At 39.2% G+C, this 14,517-nt stretch overlaps 1 protein-coding gene across 1 annotated transcript in view; it reads left to right on the top strand.

The window, feature by feature from the left end:
- Nucleotides 1–714: 714 nt before the first annotated feature.
- Nucleotides 715–14,517, top strand: part of LOC309863103 (uncharacterized protein) — a gene marked incomplete at its 3' end in the record, with an annotated part of 79,636 nt that continues 65,833 nt past the window's right edge. The window contains exon 1 of the mRNA XM_082727589.1: nt 715–751. Within this exon, the coding sequence (XP_082583715.1) occupies nt 722–751 (30 nt within the window). The 5' untranslated portion in view covers nt 715–721. The remainder of the gene's footprint in view (nt 752–14,517) is intronic.

Here is a 14,517-nt window from a genome sequence, read left to right as displayed (position 1 = left end):
CCATCCTAATTGTGCTGGCTGATTAGAAGAAAGAAACAGGAAGTGAACGAGACTTGAGTCTTGAGCAACATAGTCAAGTCATGCTGAATTAGAGATCTTAATCTGCTCCAGTGACCTTAGAAGAAACAGAAGCTTTCATACTGGTTACTTCTAGACTCCCGTGACATACTGCCACAAGGTTTCCAGCTTTGTTGATCACCCCCCTGTAGAACTCCTTGAAAGTCAAGAGAAGTCCAAGTTCTGAGGAAGTCATTTTTGTCCCTTCTCCCTACCACACACTCTGACAGCATGACCGTCTTTATCTTCTCTTTGTGCCTGCTAGGAAGCAAAACTTCCATATGGGAGCTACGGACACCTCATCAGTGCTGTTGGTCCAGAATAGCAAAGAAATCTGAGATGCCATAGCAATGATGAGAAAGAAATGATGTGGCTGCCTCCCCAGACTTTGATGATATCTCTCTGGATACCAAAAAGGACATGATGAATAAATACCTGTACCAGGTTGTCCTGAGGCACTGGCCCTGAGCCACAGTTGGCAGTTCTAAGGAGTTGAACCAGATTCCCTTTTCTTTAGGCCAATTCTGCATCATCCTCCCATGTCCATCTGTTAGGGTCTAGTGTCTCCGTGTTGAAGAAGAGGTCCTTGTGTAGAAACTCCAGTATATGTGCCACTTCTGCTTCCCTCTTGATGTGGATCAATAGAACTCTTTGTTACTGTGCCATGAAACAGTACTCTGCTGCCCATCTAAAGGTAAGCACGCCTTTATATAAGCCCACAGAGTGGGTCCTGGTGGTCCTAAATTACTAGCATTAGTGGGGTGTGCCATCAACTGTCTATCAAGAACTATCATATCAACAGTTTCACAAATATAGGTTTGGCCTTTCTGTGTGTCAGATACCTGTGTTAAGCACTGGTAAGACAGCAGAGTAGTGTGGAGTCCAAACCTACCTAGTGATGACCAATGAGGCTCAGAGCAGGAGATGCAATGATGGGACTTATATGAAGTGGGTTTGGGAACACATAAAGGAGGCTTTGAGTGCATGTATGGGGACCTAAGAAGTCTCCCCCAGAACTCATTCCAAAAACTGGGCAGAAGTAAGCCAAGCAACGGTTGGGGGTGTGGGGTACACCGTGGGGAGCTAAGAAACAGCTAGAACAAGGCCCAGATCTGTTCCAGCAAGTCCTCCAGTGACTCCCTCACAGGAGCAGGAGTGTGGGAGGTTGTGCTGAGAAATGAGGCCGAGGCTGGGGAGGTCAGCAGGATCCAGGTTGTGCAAGGCCATCCAGAAGTTTAGACGCTATCCTGGTGATAATGCTTCCATTGAAAGGATTAAAGCTGATTCATGCTTTTGACTTTGGCAATGCAATAGATGTGTTAATAGAGTGTTTTCTAGAGTATGTTTCTGAAGAAACTGGTCTTATAAGATGTTTCACCAGGAAGTCTTCTGAGCCAAGTACATTTAGAAGATGGTATTGTATCTCTCTCAGAGATTCACGACCACATAGAAGACCACAAGAAACCTTGCAGCAAAACATGTTTAGCTGTGTTTAACGTAGTAATGCCCAAATCCTGATATGTTTCACAAAACGAAACATATTAGAGAAAGCTCTGTGTAGGAGAGAGTAAAAATCAAAGATAGTTCCAAATCCACTTAAGTTCACAGTGATTACCTGGGCAGGCAGCCTCTGACAAAGACTGCGTTCCCCTTACCATCTGCTCTGCCAGAATCTCCAACACCCTGGGCTCAAGGCCCTTCCCCACCCTTCCAGGGTGTGCTGAGTTCTGACCTTGGAGTAGTCAGGAAGTAGTAACACAAAGGCACAAATCCCAGAACGGTGAATGTGACTAGTCCTTCTCAGCATCAGCACTTCAAGTATGTTATAGTAATATCTATCTCTACATTAAAAAGCCTCCTTATTAGGGGGAAAGGTCAGCTTTATTTAACTGAAAATCTTAATTATGTAATAGCTTTAAAGATATAGAGTTTCATTATTTTTGAAGCATGTGCTCTGTCTAGTCTAACAATTACTGGCCTCGTGGAGTTATTTTAATGAGCTCTTTCCACCTAGTAAACCAATTGTATATAGGTGACATACCTCACAGAGTAGGGGTGTTTCAAAGAATGTTTCCTTAAGTATTTAAAGATTTCTAGCAAAACCCTGTTTACATTATAAATTTTCACTTTGTATTAAGACAGGGTTTACTAAGCTCCAGACCATGTCATAAATTTTGAGAGAAATATGAATTAATGGGGTTTATTTTCTTATTCATGTATTTTAGTATGCGTATAATAGTTTTATGGTTATTAGGAGAAAGGTTACCTAAAGTCCATGGCAGACAAAATTTTTAAAACTCTTTCATTGCGTTGCAAATATATATACCTCTACTCTCGGGGCTAAATAATTTGATAAAATAAGGCATCTGTCTTGAACAAGGTCTGGCTTTTATGTAAGATGTTGAAGACTTTTGAGATTAGGGGAAATGTTTAAAAATCTTATATTTATTGAAGGCCTATCAGCAGAAAAACTGTTAACTTAAGAAATGTATTTAACAAAGAAAGAACTGAGTAATTGTACTTTCTTGTAAGCATTTGTGGTGATCAGCAGTAGTACAAGATTTAATCTTAATTGGTCAACATTTATTGAAAACTGGCTCTGTTCCAGGTTCTATTATTTTCCCCTCACGTCTTTAGTGAAGAAACTGAGGCACTGAGAGCTTAAGGAACTTTCTCCAAGCTACTCCCCGCAGATTAAAGGTGCAGAATGGGAATTCGAACCCAGAGAGTCTGACCCCAGAGCACACACTATGGAAGGAACACAACATGGAAATAGGTTCCTTAGAGTCCTTCAAATTTTAATGATCTACACTTCAATGAAATTAAAGTTACTGTGTTTTACCCACATCTCACTTTAGCAGAGGCCTGTTGCTGCAGTTTAGAAGGCACTCAGCTCAGGAGCCTTCCTTCCAGAATGCTGTCTCTGCCTGTTGCTCTCTCGGCTTCTGTTCTGGGTCAGTCCCTTCCTTGGTGCTCTGAGAAGCGTGAGCATTGCCCTGTCTTGGCACTTACACGATCACATTGTACTCACAGCTGTCTATTTACTTGTTTATCTCTCACTTGTGTTTTATTAGTCTTTGGACCTAGTACATGGCCGGGCCAGGACAAAGCTCTGCAACAGTGTTTGGGGAGTGAGTGTTTGGGAAAGAGCGAATGGTTCACAATTTACCAAAGTTACAAAACTGGAAAGGGACTTGTGACCAGACCTGGAGAGTTGTCCCAGAGGAGAGGAATACTGTGCTGCCATTTTAGAAGAACCATTTGGATGCAATCTAAGACAATCACAGTATGATGTGATCTATTTTTCAAAATACTGTTCTTCAGGGTTTGAGTTTTCTGTAAATTGGCTTGGAGGGATGTGGGGGTCGAAGAGAGGCAGATGAGGGTCAAGCCAGCCCCTTACAGATTCTCTCACGGATCCCTGCTGTTCCATCATGATGCATGGGGTAAGGGCTCACATTAATTGTGCACCCATGGCCCAGATATTAGACCAGGCTTTTTTCATACATTCACCAGCCTAATGGTCCCAGCAACTCTAGAAGAGTTGCTCAACTCAACCAGAGTTGGCCCAAATGTGCCTTTATCCTGAATGCAACTATATGCTCTCACGTGGTGTGTGTGTGTAGTACAGCTACTTCATCTGTACTGAAAAATAAACAGCAGAGGGAGGGGGACTCTTTTGAAGTTGCTGAGAGTCAGTAAAGGGATGTACCAAATCATGTATACTTACTTTACTTAATGGATAATGCAAGGGTTTTAAGATAATTGCAAACTAGATGCCTGAGAAAAATGTAACTTCACCATATTATGATTCCCATTTTCTGGTTGAGAAAAATGAAGTCTTAAAGAGTTTTCGTAACTTGTTTTCAAATCCGTTCTCAAGCCCCTGTCTTCGGCATCTGTCCGGATTCCCCTTTGTGTTGTTTTGTTTTTCTGCAGGGCTTGTGGCCATTGTGTCTCTGCTCTTGTCATCCATTCAGCAAATATTTATTGACTATTGGCAAGTACTGTGATAGGTGCAAGGGAGGCATACTTGAACAGAAACCTCTTCCTCTCCAGGGAAGCTGGAAATGTAAATCATACAATAGGCTGACACGAGAGAAGTCTAGTCAGCTCTTGATGGACCAGAGCTTGAGGGAGGGATAGGAAAATGTCTGTCAGGTTAATCTAGTAAGAAGGGGACTGGAAGAAACAATGAACCCAAGCTTAGTTGGAATTACAGCTGATATTAAGGAAAGGTTTGCCAACCTCTACATGCCATCCAGGCGGTAAAAGTCAGTATGATAGAATAGTTTAAGAACACAAAGCATCACTTTTGTCGTCTGATGGAAAATCATGCAAAGCTACCTGTTTAATGGTTTGATATTGTCTGTGCCTTAGCTGTTATCCCCTTTTAACGTTGGAACAGAGCCTAGGCAGCATCAGTTTGTCTCTGAGCAAACTACATTCTTCAGTGTTACTCTAGTAGACAGTCTAGGTCAGCGGTTTTTAAGCCATGTTGAGCCCTGAGAATTCCCTCAGAGGGCCTCAGGGGCTGCTTGCTGTATGGTTGGGGGAGGAACAATTACGTCTTGGCCATTCTTTAACCCAATTGCCCTCTTTTCAAAATCGGAGTAAAATTTCCTTGGAAAAAGGGTTCCACAGCTAAAAAGGGTTTGAAAATAGTTCTACGTTTCATCCTGTTTTTGCTGGCAAACTTTCCCTTCCTCTACCAGCCAGTCCTCACCCTCCAACCCTGTACGTACCATCATTTCATTCTCTTCTCGTCACTAAACCCTGGTTCACATTGGTTCTGAATCAGTTAACTTTGGCTCCAAAGTTTGATGATCCACTTGCTCAAAACCAGCTTCTTCAAATTCCTATACATTTCTCTGAGCTGGGCAGGCTTAAGAATGACCCAACGAAGTGTGTTATAAGATGGAGAAAACTATTTTCCAGAACTCCAGCTGGGGAGTACTATGTGTGTTCAGAAGGAACACTTGAATTATCTGCCTGGAATAGTGATGGGGTGGAGTTTTCAAGACCCTGGAATCATGCAAAGGTAAATAGTCGATAATCTCCGTGCTAATAGGGTGTGCCTTGTTATCACAAGGGTTTTGTCCTACTGAGTGGGGCATGCAAGTTTTGGACAAAGGAGAGGAGACAGCTACTGGTGGTGGAGGCTTTTCTGGTACCCTCTGTTTCTCCTAAATGCCAAATAAAGTGATTTTAAGGGCTACCAAATGATTAGCCCACCAGGTCATTCATATGCCTTAGGATAGTCATGCTTCAGATTAAATGCTGGCCTTTGATGTGACCAGAAAATAATTTAAGGTACAATGTGACAATTTGAGGATCGTGTATTAGTTCTCTAATAATCTCCCTTGAGATGCAAAACAAAGGTCTCAGCTTTGGCTACAATGCCTCTCACTTCTTCTGTATCCCCTCCTGCCAATTCTCTGTTAAGAGAAAATCTTCAGCGTGGGAGAAGTAAAAATGTCTGTAATAGCTCAGCTGCCATAAGGAACGGACCTGGCACAGAGATGAAGTAATGTCTGCCCAGGACAGTGGAAGTTCATTGATCCAGCTCTGCTCACCATCCATGGATGAGTAACTGACAGATGTTGCAAAAAGACAAGGAGACAAGGCTGATTGGCAAGAGGCAGGAGTCACCCAACCTTAAAATAGAAACAGTGTGGCATCTGTTGGTTAAAATAAATTTCCAACCATGGACATTTTGCAGGTTGATGTTATACAGATTTGTAGTCATTAAAAACTTTTTTTTTTTCCTTACAAAAAGCACTGGTTTTGTTTTGTCTTTTAACCATGTTAATCCACCTTAAGTATTGTTTTGGGCTTCTCAATTACCATACCTATGTCGTCTGGTAACAGAACACTATACCTTTTCAAAACCCTCCTACCTACATTCTCAGCCCATGAAGTTTGCCGATGGAAGGGGGGAGACAGAATCCCCCTTCTGGCTCTAGGACCATGTTGGTCACCGGCCTCACTTTCCTCTTGACCACGCTGATTGATTCAAAGACGGACATGTGACTGAGGCTGGTCCAGTTAAAGCTGTCTCTGGGAATTTTGCTGAAACCACCAGAAAAGGAGCAGTCTCTCCTTCAGAGATGATGATGGAAGTTAAGGATAATACAAACTTGGAGCTGCCTGGGGTGAGCTCTGATATAACATGGACAAAGTCTCTTTGAACATAAAGCAAACCCAAAGGAAAACTAGAGCCAAGAAACAGAGATAGCCCTCATGGCCCCTTTTCTGTCCTGGATATGAACCAATAATTCTCCCTTTTCCTACATTTTCCTTCTTTTCTCCCCTCCTTCCTTCCATTCTTTCCACTGTGTGTGTGTGGTCAGGGGGCGGGGGGGAGGGTATCACCAAAACATCCATTAGTTAGGGACTGGCTAAACAAATTATATTATATCCAAATGATGAAATACATGCAATAATTTAAAAGACTTTTGTAAAGCTACTTATGAATCGTTGCATTACTTAATATAGAAAAAAATAAGCAAAAACAACTGAAACCCTCATTGGGAAATGAGATAAATTAAGTATATTATATCCATACACTCAAATAAGCAACTGTTAAAATGAGTCATGATTGACATTAAAAGATGGTCATGACATATTGTTGATTAAAAAAAGCAGGCTATGAAACAAGTTAAAAGAATACTCTTATTTTATAAAATTATGTAATTTGGGGTAAATAAATGTAGCAAACTCTTAAAATCAGTTAAATATTATTATTGGCATTTTAGGTGAGTTTTCCTATCATTTATTATTTTCTTTATTGCTTTGGTTATATGCATATATATACTAGAGAGAGAAAATGAAAACTTTCTATTTTCTAGAAAAAAAAGAAAAATAGAGAAAGGAAGAAAGAAAAGGAGAGAGAATCTGAAGAGAAGCAATAGTGGGAGGGTCTATCATTTAAAGTTTGCCTAAATGATTCAGGAAGATTCAGGGAGGAGGTGGTATACCATCTCATGAATCTGAAAAAGGTATTTTCCAGGTGGACAGATCAGGAGAGTACATCCAGAAAGATGAACCAGCAAAGGTAAAATTTCAAAAAAGTAAGAAGCCATGATGTCTTAAGGAATAAGTTTTTGGATATAGCTACATAACTGTCAGTAAATTAGCAGTTTACTCTTAATAACTAGGCCAGAGTCAATTAAAGTTAATGTTAACACAAGGAATTTCATATCAAGATTGTGTACGTGATATACAACAGAAAAGGAAAATACAATACCTCAAGGACACTGGTCTCTACACCCAATTGCTGACCACACCTCTCCTCTGAGGTCTATTAAATATCTCTAACTTCACATGTTCAAAGCAAAACTCGTTCTCCTCCCCAAATATGCTCCTTCTCTATATTGTTTAATTTTGTGTATCAACTTGACTAGGCCGTAAGGTTCCCAGATATTTGACTAAACATCACTTGGAGTGTTCCTTTGAGAGTCTTTTTGGATACAATTAACTTTTTTTTTTTTTTGAAGATTATATTTATTTATTTGAGAGAGAGAGCAGGAGCAGGGGTGGGGGGAGGGGCAGAGGCAGAGGGAGAAGCAGTCTCCTTGCTGAGCAGGAAGCCCCATGCAGGACTCCATCCCAGGACCCTAGGATCATGACTGAGCCAAAGGGAGATGCTTAACCTTAACCCACTGAACAACCCAGGTGCCCCTGGATACAATTAACATTTAAATCAATGGACAGTAAAGCAGATTATCCTCCCCAGGGTGGGTGGGCCTCATCCAATCAGTTGAAGTCCTGAATAAAACAAAAGGCTGGCCCCCCTGTAAGCAAGAGAGAATCTCTCCAGCCTTCACACTGGAATGCTGGATTTTTTCCTGCCTTTACATTTGGACTGAAGCACATTAGCCCTTCCTGGGTCTTGAGCGGCTGGCCTTGGGACTGAAGCTACACCATCAGCCAGCCTCTGCTCAAAACCCACTAATGGTCCCCATCTGATTTGGGGTAAAAGCCACTGTCCTCTTCAGGACTTGAAGACCCCTGCAGGATCTGACTGCCCCTGCTACCTTACTGGCTTGGTCTTCTACCACCACCCCACCCCACCCCCGTTCACTCTGTTTCCTTGCCTCTTTGTCTGTTTTCTTATTTTTCTTCTTCTTCTTTCTTTTAATAGGCCAGAATTCCCTCTGTTAAAACATTCAATTCCCAGATCTCCATAAGGTCCTGCCTCATTTCCTTTAGGTGTGTCCCTCAGACCTTCCCTGCCACCCTGTATGAAATGATCTTCTCCACCACTTCCCTCCATTCTCTTACTCTTCTTTGAGGCATGTCTCACCAGCAGACATATAGTGCATCTTATTTTATCTTCTGAGTCTCCTCCTAGAATGCGAAGCCTATGAAACCAGACAATTGCCTTGCTCCTGTATCTTCTGCACGTGGAGCAGAGGCTGGCATGCAAGGAGGCACTCAATACCTATTTGCTGATGAATTTCTTTCCATACATTGAAGGAAACAAAAAGCTTTTGATGTAATCATAGTTAACAATTACTGATCACATACTACAATATTAGGCACTATGCCATGCTTCTTACATATATTAACTCATTTAGCTCTCACAACAACCCTTGGGGGCTCAGAGCATTTCCTGAAGGAAAAAAAAAGTGAGGTAGAGATAATTTTACTAATGACGTGCTGATATGGGATGGAACCTGGATTCTGGTCCAGGCCAACTCGAATCCACACTCAACGGCCAGGTCTCCCATTTAGAATATGCTTCTTGCAAATTCATTAGGAGATACTGAAGAACAAGCAAGGATGAAAAAGTCTATCCCCTAAATTTATCCTTCAGGAATAAAAAAATATTTCCCACTATATAGTATCTCTACCAGTTCACAACTTAACAGCACAGGAGAGAGTAAACTCAAGGTGGAAAACTCAGGGGACTCTCCTGAAGTTCACATTGTGACACCCTTGAAGCAATTTGGTTGGGACTAACAAGGTAACAGGACTTGCTTGAAAACCTTTTTTGGGTCACACACACCTTGTAAAATTGGTAGGAGCTCCACAAGCCCATTAGAAGAGGCACACAGTCCTTTTGACCCTTGTAAATTTAGTCATTTTTGTACTCAACAAATATTTATAAGCACCATCAGGTGTCAGGCATGGTTCTAGGCACTGGAGGTATAGAAATATCTTTTTTCATGAATTTTCATCCCAATTGTAACAAAATGGAGCTTATGTATCGTAGTGACCTGGAGCCAGTCTTGGGTATAAATCCCAGCCCTGCTGTTCTAGTTATATGACCTCAGGCAAGTTACATAACCTGTCTAAATCTCAGTTTCTTTGTTTATAAAATGGTAGCAACATTGATAATAAGATGTAGAACACAGGTTGGCCTGTAACAGGAAAAACATGAGATTACCTGATGCTTACTGAGCATTCAGAAATATACTATTTATGATGGTGAGAGTGGACTGATAAAAATCTTTGTAATTTTAAACATGGTTTTGTATGTATGAAGAACTTAGAGTTTTCCTACTTAGTTTCTCTTTAAGTGACAAGAGCTTGTTCAAATTTTAGTGTCTTCAAAGACTGCAAGTTCAGCCCACAGTTTCAACCAGAATGCTAAATTTTGTGATGAAGTCATAAGGTCTTACACTCACAATTAGACATCATAATAGGGCTATTAAAAGAATTCTGATTCATTAATTCGTTCATTCTTTTTTCCTTCTGGGGTTATCTGGGAAAGCTGCCCATTTGCAGAGAGCTCCTTTGGCTATCTTCCTTTGCCTTTCAGAGCCCTCAAAACAAAGTTCTTAAGTACCTCATAATGGGTCCATGAGATTGTTGATTTTGTTCATCACATGTCAGAAGTAACAATTTTTATACTACTAATAGACTATTACGAAGTATAAGGGATATCTCAGGTGGTTTCTGAATGGACTAAATATTTGTATTTATTTATAGATTCTTCTGCCTTCATGGTCATTAGACCAGGAGTTTAAATCCATAAATTTGAATCCTAGCCTGGTACTAATTAACTGTTTGATCTTGACTTCATTGATGCTTTGGTAGTTACCTATCTGTATCAGAGAGCTATTGTCTGGGGCACCTGAGTGGTTTAGCTGGTGGAGTATCTGACTCTGGATTTTGGTTCAGTTCATGATCTCGGTGTCCTGCAATTCATGTTTGAGGATTCTCTCTCCTCCTCTCCCTCTGCCCCTGCTCATATGCTTGCTCTCTCTCTCTCTCTCTCTCAAATAAATAAATAAATCTTTTTTTTTTTTTTAAAGAAAGCTATTGTCCATATCATCTTCCAACTCTAAAATTGTACACTTGCCCACAAAAAAACTAATCAACAAGAAACCTATCCCCTCCTTGGTCCATGGAGCTGAATGTGAGAACATGGAGACCTATTAAGGAACAGGTGAGCACAGGGTCTCTTGTACTTCAGGTTATAAGCCCCATACAACAAGTCAGTAATAAGGGTTAAAGTAATAACGTTCATACATCTTTCTTTAAGCATAAATCCATGTCATGGCTGCATTCATTTCCTTGAGAAATGTCTGAATAATATTGGGCATTCTAAACCTATTGAACACACAAATGCTATTATATCTAACACAATGTACAAAAAGTTGAAAGTTAAGTCTTCCCTTGTTGGTTCAGTGACTCTAACCAATCCCATGGCACTTTTAGTTAGAATCAATATTAGACTTAAGACTCAGTTCAGACCAGCACTTCAGAGGAGTCTGGTCTTCAGATGACAAGTTATCATCTGGCACATAATTTTTTGAGGACTTTGGGATCCTTTGAGATAAAAGGGACACTTTCAGTCTGAGTTCCCGATGAAACAGAATTAACAAAATGTCCTTGCTTAAAACAATTCCACCCTTGGAAAACAAAAGAGCTCACCCAGGACAATTGGCTATATTTTGCAGATTGAAAGGGATCCATTGAGTAAACGTTTTGGTGCTAACATCTTCCTCGTGAGGAAAATGCTTTCTAACTTTCCTTTGGGTTCTCCCAGTCAGATTCCTTTGCACAGAAGGAGTCTGAGTGTTTTCTGAAGGGAGGTTGGTTGTTAATTGTGGCTAAGCCAGTAGTATTCTGGATCCACTGAGCTCTTAATTACTGTCCTCCATGAGCCAAGCAAATTAACCTGGGTCCATTGCTCTGCCCGAGAAGAAATAAGGAAGAAGTGACTATATTTTTGCATGTCTGTTACCTTACAGTGTGATTTTCCTTGGAATGTGTGTTGCAGTGTATGTTTGCTGCAGATAGATGGCTGATTCCCTGAGCTTGATTCAGTGGGGTGCTAAACAGAAGGTAAGACATTTTAAGAATCCTCATCACTGCAGAGGAATTATTTTTACGTAAAATAGGCATTCAGTTTATGAAAAATTATAACTTAGTAAGGTAGAATAAATTTAAAGCATTTACCCTCTTGAATATTTAGCTGGTCACAGTCCTGAATTGTCCTTACCTCCAGACGTGACTGTGGATACTTATTCAGTCGAGTAGCTATTTACAGGAACCAACTAAAAATGAACATCCTTATGAGCAAGTAGATGCGACAAAGAACTGATGAGAAATTTTAGGAAAAAACGCATCCTTTAAAAATCTTAATAGAAGGGATAAAGTCAAGACTGAAATTAGTGAAAAAGAGAATTGGAAAATAGTGCTGGGGAATTCACTCCAAAAGCAGCATAAGGAGATAAAAACTATGAAGGAGAAGTTGAGTCATGAATAATAGATGGAAAGGCTCCAAAATAAATCTATAGGAGTACCGGGGGAAAGCACATGAAAGAGAAAGAGAGAGAAACAATATTTGGAGAGAAAATGGTGGAGAATTTTTCGCAATTGAAGACCTCTCCTTGAAGTAAGAGTTCACAACAAATTCCAAGCAACATAAATAAAAATAAATCCACATTGTAGGGAAACTGTAAAATATCAAGGGCAAATTGGACAATCCTAAAAGCTACCAGAGAAAACTGACATGTTGCCTGTAAAAGAAGGACAATCAGGCAAGCAGCAATCTTCTCATCAGCACTGAGAGATAAAATAACTATTCAAACAGCCAAAGGAAAATATTTCCTACCTAGCTAAATTCTCTCATTGAATTTAATCTATCATACAAAAGAATGACAAAATAGACACTTCACCCATGGCAGAGTTTATCCCTCAAAGACCCATTATTAACTTGAATATAAAGAACAGGGGCTAATAATATTATAACAATAGCTAACACTTTACATACACCGGCTGTTCTTAATGTTTACTATAGCCCTATGTGGTAGATGTGTATTTTTACCCCATTTCACAATGAGGAAACTGGGATTTGGAAGAATTAAGATCTCGTAGCTAGTAAGAATCAGGATCTGAACCAGGCAAGCTAAGGAGGCATTGGGTGAAAGAAATAATAATAAGCAAAAAAGTTGAGAAAATAAGTGGATATATTTTAATTAACCATTGACTATAATAATAAACTTTCTATGATTAAAAGAAGAAAACACTGAAGCTCTACATAATAATAATGGCAGGACTTGTTCTCTAAGTGTCTCGGCCATGCTAAGACCCTCAGTGTGTTCAGGAGAATGGTAATCAATAATAATTTAAAACTTTCTATAAAAATGTGTAGTTACATAGTTTAAAAATGTAAGGGTAACAACAAGGATAGAAATATAATTTATAGTTTCAAGATCAGTGAAGAAAATTAAAAGTGGAATAAAGACATTTATCAATTCTGCAAAAAGCAAGAAAAGAAGAAGGAAAACTATGATAAGGAAAAGAATGTAAAAGAAGAACAAAATAAAGACAGTAGTAAAGACATATTCAAATATATCACTAATCAGAATAAATAATTGTGAAATGAAATTTGTATATTAAAGGAACTTACTATTATATTTTTTAAAATTAGCAAAGAAACTTTATTATCCAAGTTTCATATCTGCCTCCTACAGATTAGTATTGTTTTAATCAATGATACATTGAGAACACTCAAAGGTGTGTCTTGTATTACTTATTTAAAAACCTATATTTAAAAATTGAGACTTGTGTTTATATAACCATGATGATAAGGAAAATTAAAACCCAGACAGATGGATATTTATAAAAACTGATATTTCAGGAAAGGGCTTGAAGTAAGAAGTCCTGTCCAACTGTTTCTTTAATTAGGGAACAGTTATTTTAGAAAAGAGTTTTTCCTAATTGTACTCTAAACTATGTCAAAGGGAAAACTTTGGGCAATCTTCAAACTTTCTTTCACCCAAAATTTTAGATGGATTGCTTCCCAGAATGATTTTCTAATCAACATTGTAGGAAATCTTCTTGTTGAAAAAAGGCCAAATGTCTACATACTTCTTAAAAGTTGAATGAACTTCTTAATGTATTAATGCAGATGACATCCTGTATTTAACACACCAAACCAGAAAGAATAATTTTTATTGTCCATGTGCTGTATGAATATGAAATTAAAATGTAATTCTCGTTGATCAAAACTTTAGATTCCATGTCATGATTAACTCCAAGAAAACAGATTTCTGCATCTTCTGTGGAAAATGTACTCTGCAGTAGTAACAACATTCTCATAGTAACAACATTCTCAGAGTTTTCAGGTTGTCATTATCGTGCTCTTTTTGATTGCAAAGTGCAAGAGGTTTCTGAACAAATTGCCTTCACATTGAGAGCTTCCTGCAATCAGTACAGAAAACTGTTTCAGCATCTAGGGCTCCCCCCCGGCTATTCCTTTTAAGCCACACCTACTTCCTCTCTCACCCATCCGTAACCCCTGGCAACCACTGATCTTTCTCTATCTGTATAATTTTGTTATTTCAACGGCATTATATAAATGAAATAATTCAGTATGTACCCTTTTTTTCTCACCCATCATTCTCCTCTTTTTTTTTTACCTTTTCTTGGTGAGTAGTACTCTTCTTTGGCATAGATATACCACAGTTTATCCATTCACCCGCGGAAGGACAATTGGATAGTTTCCAGTTTGGGGCTATTATGAATAAAGCTGCTATTAACATTCATGTACAAGTTTCTGCATGAAAGTAAGTTTTCATTTCCCTGTGGTAAATGTCCAGGAGCACAGTTGCTAAATTATGTGATAAGTACATGTTTACTTTATTGGAAAAGCCAAATAACTTTCCGGAGTGAATGTACTATTTAACATTCCTACCAGCAATGTATGAGTGATCCAGTTTCTCTGTCTTCTTGCAGCATTTTGTGTTGTCATTATTGTTAATTTAATCCATTCTGGTAGGTATGTAGTGATATCTTGCCCGTTTAATGTAAATTTCCATAAGGCTAATGAAATTGCCTATCATTTTATGTGCTTACTGGCCATCTGTATGTTCTGTCTGGTGAAGTGTGTGGTCATGTCTTTGGCCCATTTGCTAATTTGATAATTTATTTACTATTGTACTTGGAAAATTCTTTATATTTTCTGGATACAAGTCGTTTGTCAGATATAGGCTTTGC

This window comes from Mustela nivalis (assembly GCF_964662115.1).
Source record: "Mustela nivalis genome assembly, chromosome: 4".
Classification (NCBI taxonomy): Eukaryota; Metazoa; Chordata; class Mammalia; order Carnivora; family Mustelidae; genus Mustela; species Mustela nivalis.
The sequence above is the reverse complement of the archived record's forward strand: the minus strand, read 5'-3'. Positions and strand labels throughout refer to the sequence as shown.